Source organism: Vulpes lagopus, chromosome 20, assembly GCF_018345385.1.
Source record: "Vulpes lagopus strain Blue_001 chromosome 20, ASM1834538v1, whole genome shotgun sequence".
In the NCBI taxonomy this organism is placed as follows: Eukaryota; Metazoa; Chordata; class Mammalia; order Carnivora; family Canidae; genus Vulpes; species Vulpes lagopus.
Genome location: NC_054843.1, coordinates 35349658 through 35357009, shown reverse-complemented (window position 1 = coordinate 35357009; position 7352 = coordinate 35349658). Strand labels below are relative to the sequence as shown.

Genomic DNA, 7352 nt, shown 5'->3' with positions numbered 1-7352 from the left:
ACCATATAAAAATCTACAAATATTGGAAAATTAGATAAAAGATCTAAAATAGCCCATGCGTTCAAGTAGACAAAGACACCTTAAGGTATAAGAAGCTTAAAGTAGTTAAAAAATGACTTTAAACTGAATAAAACAAAAAGTGTTTTTTAAAAATATTAAGAAAGTGATAAGGTAAGCTTCATACTGGCCAAAAATATTTGTAATACATATACATGAAAGGGGACTTGTATCTAGAAAAAAAATACTGTTAAAATTTAATAAGATAAACATTCCCCTTTAAGACTGTGTGAATGATTTGTATGAATACTTCAAGAAAGAAGGTACATGAATAGTCTCTAGGACATGAAAGATGGTAAGCAATATTATACAGCAAGAAAATATAAAATAAAATCATAATAATATGCAATTACACAACAACTAGAATTCCTAAAATTATCAAGTATTGCTGAGGATATTGAGAATCTAGAACTCTCCTAGAACACTGGTGGTACAATATGAAATGATGGAACTACTTGGAGAACTTTCTGGTAATGTCTATAAATTTAAAAATAAATTTATTTCATGACTCAGTTGTTCCAATCCTTCATTACCTAAGAGTTATGAAATATATGTCCATACATGTATTGTTACATGTTTATTAATAGGCTTATTCTTAAAAGTGCTGAACTGTAAACAACCCAAGTGTCCATCAACCAATGAATGGTTAAAAAAGAAAAAATCCTGGAGTATGAGTGCAGTGAAATACAACATGGCAATAAAAAATAAATGGACTAGTAATGCACTCAATAACATGGATGGGTCAAAAATATAATCATAAGTAAAGGAAGACAGAAACAAATGAGTATATTAGGTATGATTCCATTTCTTTTTTTAAAAAAAGTAAAGAACAGGAAAACAAATCTATTGTGTCACAGAGTCCGTCCATAATTTCCAATCTATGATAGGCATTTGTGGACTACCTAGAAAGGAGAACCAAGGCTCTTTTTGGAGAGGTGAAAATATTTGATATCTTGACTGAGTTTGTGGTTACATGATTTGTGGAGTTATTAGAACACATGTATTTGAATAATTACAGTGGACACATTTTATTTTATGGAAATTATACCTCAGTATGATTGTTTTTTAGCTGTAAAACTTAACAAAAATACTTAAGGTACCACACTAAATGAACACTAAATAAATGGGATTGTATTATTTTACTTTCAAGACATTCAGTTACCCTAATTTATAAAAAAACAAATTCACCCTTTCCGCCGCCATCCTGGTTGCGTGTGGTTGACTGTGATCACCATGTCTTCTCACAGGACTTTCAGAATCAAGCGATTCCTGGCCAAGAAACAAAAGCAGAATTGTCCTATTCCCCAGTGGATTCGGATGAAAACTGGTAATAAAATCAGGTACAACTCCAAGAGGAGACACTGGAGAAGAACCAAGCTGGGTCTATGAGGAAGCATCACACATCATGAAATAGCAAACATAATTGGCACACATATTTAAGCTCCATGGAGATCTCATGTTCCAATCCTATCAATATGGAAACATCCTTCCTACCTGTCCAATAGACATGTCTTATCAAGGGAATGATTTTCTCTATTACTATGCCTCTATACCAGTAGGTTGGTTCAGTAATAAATGTGAGACCTTTCAGCTGAGCTGCTGTTGTGTCCTAATTTGTGAAGTACTGAATTCCCCCTCCTGTCAGATCTCACATAGCACTGTCTGATAGAACTTTCTGCAGTGATAGAAATGGCCCTTGACAACGAAGTATTGAAAGTGTGGCTAGGGGACGCCTGTGTGGCTCTGTCTGCTAAGCGTCTGCCTTTGGCTCAGGTCTTGATGGGGAGTCAGCATGTCTCCCACTCTCTGGTCCTCCCCCTGCTCATGTGCTTTCTCTCAAGTAAAATCTTAAAAAAAAAAATCAAAATATTATTAAGAAAGCCTTGTAAGAATTGACACTGTGTATTTCCTTTTTGTTGTTTTTTTTTTTTATTGGAGTTCAATTTGCCAACATATAGCATAACACCCAGTGCTCATACCGCCAAGTGCCCCCCTCAACACTGTATATTTCCAATCTCTTCTGAGCCATGTTTCTTCTTTTTACTGTATCCCAAATATACTAGCTCCTTTATTTTTCCAAGCTCTTAGGTTCTTTACATATTATTGCAGATAGATACTGTGCTCCCTTAGCTAATAAGTTCTTGCCTCCTCCCATCTCTAATCCATTAGCCTCTCCTTTTCTTGAGGCCCACAGATAAAGGTATCTCATTCATTTATTGGACAATGTTTACTGAGTATTTAGTATGTCTCTGGTTCTTCTGGGCCCTGGGACATGACAATAAACAAGATACAGTCCCTGCCTTCTCAGATTTTCATTCTGGGAGGCGGTAGTGAAAATAAATATACAAGTAAACATGCCACAGTCAGCTGTCAATATGTCTTATTACTAAAAAATAACCATATTAAGGAAGTCTAACCCTTTCATACTGGAGGAGGGTTGATATTTTATGTAGATGATGGTGACGCAACATTAGAACAGAGGCCTAAGATTTGAGAACAATGTAATTATCTGAGAAGGTGTGTTCCAGATGAAAGAAATAGCAATCAGATGTTTCCCTTGAATTTTTAGCCTTCCACTGTTCTTTTTTATTTTGTTTTGTTCTGTTAGTGTGCTTATTTATAGTAAGTACTATCAGAATTTTTAATTGTATTATGCATGGATTTGTCTTTCTTCAAAGACTGTAGGAAGAAGAATTTGTTCACTATTGTTTATAAACTTTTAAAAAAGCGTATGCCTATGAAAAGCATTAGCCAAATATTTGTTGAATAACATACTTCTAAGTATGAATAAGTACACTTTAGAAGATATTTCTCTACTACTATTTAATTCACAAAGATTTAGTTTGAGTAAGAGCAAATGAATCATAAGATTACTAATCCATGTTATTTAACAGGACATACAAAACAGACTAAAAATTCAGTTTGCAATAGGGATGGGGTAATAAGTTTTCTTTTCAACATGTTAAGTTCAAGATATCTGTGAGGCATTCAGATGACGGTGCAAAAATAACATTTTCCTTGAAGCATTTTATTTAAGTTTCTCTATTTCTTTTAATGCACTTATTCTTTTCATTTATTTAAAAAAAATTTCTGTCTTCATTGCTCTCTACTCACAATTTCTTAAGCTACAAAGTTACCAATTAAGTTTTCCATTTCCAATAGTGTATTACTTATAATTCATCAAAGAGCAACTTTCAAGCAATGAAGGGTAGAGTAAGTCAAGTTTTAACAAATACACGTGGCACAAGATTTTCACCATAATTAAGATTAATTATATAATTGATGATGTATTCGTTATATGCAGAGTATAAAAACATTGAAACGTATATTTCAATGAGTATTATGATTATCCCACTCAAATACAGGAAGCAGAATAACATTTTAGAATAAGCGTAGATTTTGAAGATCACTGGAAAATAATATTAAAAAATTTCCAGGGACTTATTAAACATTAGATATTTGTCTAAGCAATTAACAGAGATAATCTAATTTGAATCTTACAACGTTGTTATATAAACACTACCTACATTTTGCAGATGAGGAAGAAAAAGCACACAAAATTTAGAAAACTTAGGCAAGTCTCTTCACTAGGAAGTGGTTGCAACAAATTTTGAAACCAGGTTGCAGGATTCCAGAAGCCACACTTTCCATTCCTGGGTCTGAATCACTGCTTCAGATGATCAGATTTTTATTTTATTTATTCATTTTTTTTTTTTTTTTTTTTACCCACGAGTACTTATTTACTAGATAACTGAAGTTACATTTTTAAACTCTACAAGCATACATGATATTTCGGGAAATTAAATGAAAGTATATGTTTAACGCTCCCAACATAATGCCCGGTTTAACAGAGACACAGAATTCTTAGTCTCCTCTTTTCTTAAACTCAAGGATGAGAGCCCTGTTATTTCACATTCTGTTTCTGTTTGGATCAAGTTTCCTGTGGGCTGTTAGGGCTGCTAAATCAGATATCTCTTCACACATGCCACTTAGAAGAAGCAGGAACACTGTCTTCCTGCAGCTCATGGGCCCTTAAATACAGAGTGAGAGCCTCTCCCTCGTCTGTCTGGCAGCAGCTCACCGTCGGCATCTCCGTGAGGTCTGGCCCGCACAGGAGCCTCCAGCTCCTTGATAATACACAGAGAAATGTCTGCTCCCTGACTGAGGCTGATGGCAGGGGCTGCCACTCCCAGCAGGCTGTGACTTGGGCCACAAGCAAACACAGCATGTTACAGTCTGAATACACTCTGATGAAATAGGATTCTCTCCTCTATAGGCTGGTTCATTGGACTCCTTCAGATTAGGTTGAAATTCTCACTGGAGCAAGTAGATCTTGGAAACCAATAATATTTTTCATTATTCCTTTGAGATGCAGTAAGTCTAGATGCAGTAAGATGCAGTAAGAATTTCATCCACAAATACTAAATCACAAAGTGACTTCCGGTCAGAATTGCATTCTGCAATATTTTATTTTGATTTCTAAAGCCATTGTTTCATGTAGAGTCTTATCATTAATTAAAGGAAATATTTCTGGGGCGACTGGGTGATTCAGTCCATTAAGCATCTGTCTTCACTCAGGTCATGATCTCAGCTCCCAGAGCCAGCCCTGCATTGGGCTCCCCACTCAACAGGGACTCTGCTTCTCCCTCTGCCCCTCATCCCACTCATGCTCTTGGTCTCTCTCAAATAAATAAATACAATTAAAAAAAAAAAAGAAAGAAAGATTTCCAAATCTCAGTTTCCTCCCCACCTACCATTTTCTACTTCTCTGCATTAAACTTCCTTAAAGAAACTTTGGTTTCATTAATATGTCATTGCATTGAGTACTTTTTTGTTGTTTTCTTTTCAGAAGCTTTAGGTTGGTTTAGAGATACATAGGACATATTAAGCAGAAAGGGATGCACTATTTTATGTGTCATAGATGAGAGACACATCATACAATCGAGAAAAAGGAGGGTGGCCCTGGTCCACACTGTTTGTTAAATGACGGTAAACATGAGGACTTAAAAGCCCTTACTTGCAGTCTAGTGCACTTCATACTTTGTCACACATTCTCATACAAGTGAAATGAAAGACAGAATTTCTGATGCCAAATTAGCATAGTGCACTCTACTTATGTGGTATTATACACATTTATGTGATCTTAGCATATTTTTTATATACTGACCACATAGTTTAATAGATTAAAGATGGATAGTCAGTAAGCTTCATAGAACAGGAATTTATTCTTGTTCATTAAAGGAAGTATTGAATTTTAGAGCCAAAGAAAAATAGAGCGAGAGCTGTAATACCAGTATTTTTCATTTTAATTTCAAAGATTTTTTTTTCCTTTTCAAAGATGTAATGGAGCTTATGAAATACTATTTTTAACATATATCAGGAGATGAGCTTATACAAATTATAAGTTGGAGAATAGTTACCCAGGTAAGCAAAGTAGAACTTCAAAAGTAAATAGACTAATTTCCATACGATGAAATAATATTGATTAATCAATGATTTCATGTGGTGGTCTAATTTTAAAAAGATCCCAAACCATGTTTCCCTTTAAAAATGTGTATCTAAATTCATATCTTTCATATTCCTTTTAATCAATGAGCCAAGTTCACATTCTACACATTCCTTATCTGAGGATCTTGAAACAAGTCAAAAACTTTATGATATTGACTTTTTTCACCATGATATTTAATCTATATTATAACTGCCATAATCATAAGGAAGGAAATCCTCATAAGACACAGGGAAGTAACACTATATTTGGAAGACTACAGACATGGGAAGTTGTATTCTTTTAATTCTTTAGATTCAAGTGAATCCCTTCTATTTCACTAATTTTTTCTGTGTTCCTACCATAAATCTCTAAAATTGGATATGGTTGAGGTCTAATATAATATAATAAAGTATAATAATGCAGCAATCTTTTAAAATGACTATCACCAGAACAGAGGAAACATGTAGTTTAGATATGTATTTAAGAATCTTAAAAAAAAAAAAAAAGAATCTTTCTAAAATGGCAGTTGGAAATGATTAAAAAACTGCATTCTAGGCAGTCTATGAAATAAAGCCATCTCTTTGAATTTAGATTCTAGTTATGCCATTATTTAAAATTCAGACTACCCAAGTAAACTTTAGCAAAACCCAAAACTTGTTTATAGGTAGTAGAAGCTCTCCAGTATGACATGATTATAACTTGCAGTATGCAATACATCAAAATTTGGTTGAATAATGATACTATAAAATGCTACAAAAAATTTTGGTACAAAAGAAACAGTAATTTCAAGCTCTGCCAAACCACTTGTTCCAAATCCTCATAAATAAAAATGCATAGTTAAGTTGGAAAATAATTAAGACATTAATGTAGACCAGAAAAAAATAAACAACTAACAACACAAACTGAATAAAACAAACAACCCATGGGGCAGTGATGTTGAAGCCACTAGGGACCTCTAGGTCTGGAAGCAGGCACTGGGGCCTGAAACCTCAGCTATTTTTTGGCCAACAGGGCTAAAATGTGTTTCATGAAAGATGGGTAGCCTGGAGCCCAGGCTTGAGTCTTAGAGCCGGATGAAGATAATGCTCTCCTGCTTATGAAGGGAGGCAGGGGTACAACTTACAACAAACTGCTAGCCCAAATGAGAGAAAGTAGAAATTCAGACTCTTGACCAGCAAGCAGAGTCTCACTGCTCTCTACTATGGTGCATTGACAGGATACTTCAAAATTCCAGCAGAGGACAGAGACTCCAACAAGAAGATGTTGTCATGGAGGAGACAGGGACATGCTATACAGGATAGTGTCTCTAGTCAGCAATTATGTAGCATGCACTCAAAAATTTGTTAAAAGGGTAGGTCTTATGTTAAGTTTTTTTTTTTTTTTAAGGTTGTATTTATTTATTCATGAGAGACAGAGAGAGAGAGAGAGAGAGAGAGAGAGAAAGACACACACAGGCAGAGGAGAAGCAGGCTTCACGCAGGGAGCCCAACATGGGACTTGATCCCAGGTCTCCAGCAGGCCCTGGGCCGAAGGTGGCACTAAACCACTGAGCTACCCAGGCTGTCCATGTTAAGCGTTCTTCTAACCCACAGGCATGCACACACACACAAACCAAGGCACATAAAGACACAAGGAAACTTTTGGAGATAATGGATATGTCCAAACCTTGATTGTGGCGATGGTTTCACAGGTGTTTTTATATATATATAAACTGACCAAATTTTATACATTAAATATTTGTAGCTTTTGTATGTTAATCATACTTAGTTAAAGCTGTTTTTTAAAGACTTAGAAACAACTATGTATA

General features: G+C 34.9%; 1 protein-coding gene across 1 annotated transcript; it reads left to right on the top strand.

Moving 5' to 3' along the window:
* Positions 1-1252: 1252 nt before the first annotated feature.
* LOC121479239 (60S ribosomal protein L39-like) lies at positions 1253-1475 on the top strand. The gene has a single exon (XM_041734701.1). It carries the CDS (start codon positions 1291-1293, stop codon positions 1444-1446), a length of 156 nt encoding a protein of 51 aa, XP_041590635.1. The 5' UTR covers positions 1253-1290; the 3' UTR covers positions 1447-1475.
* The last annotated feature ends 5877 nt before the right edge of the window (positions 1476-7352 follow it).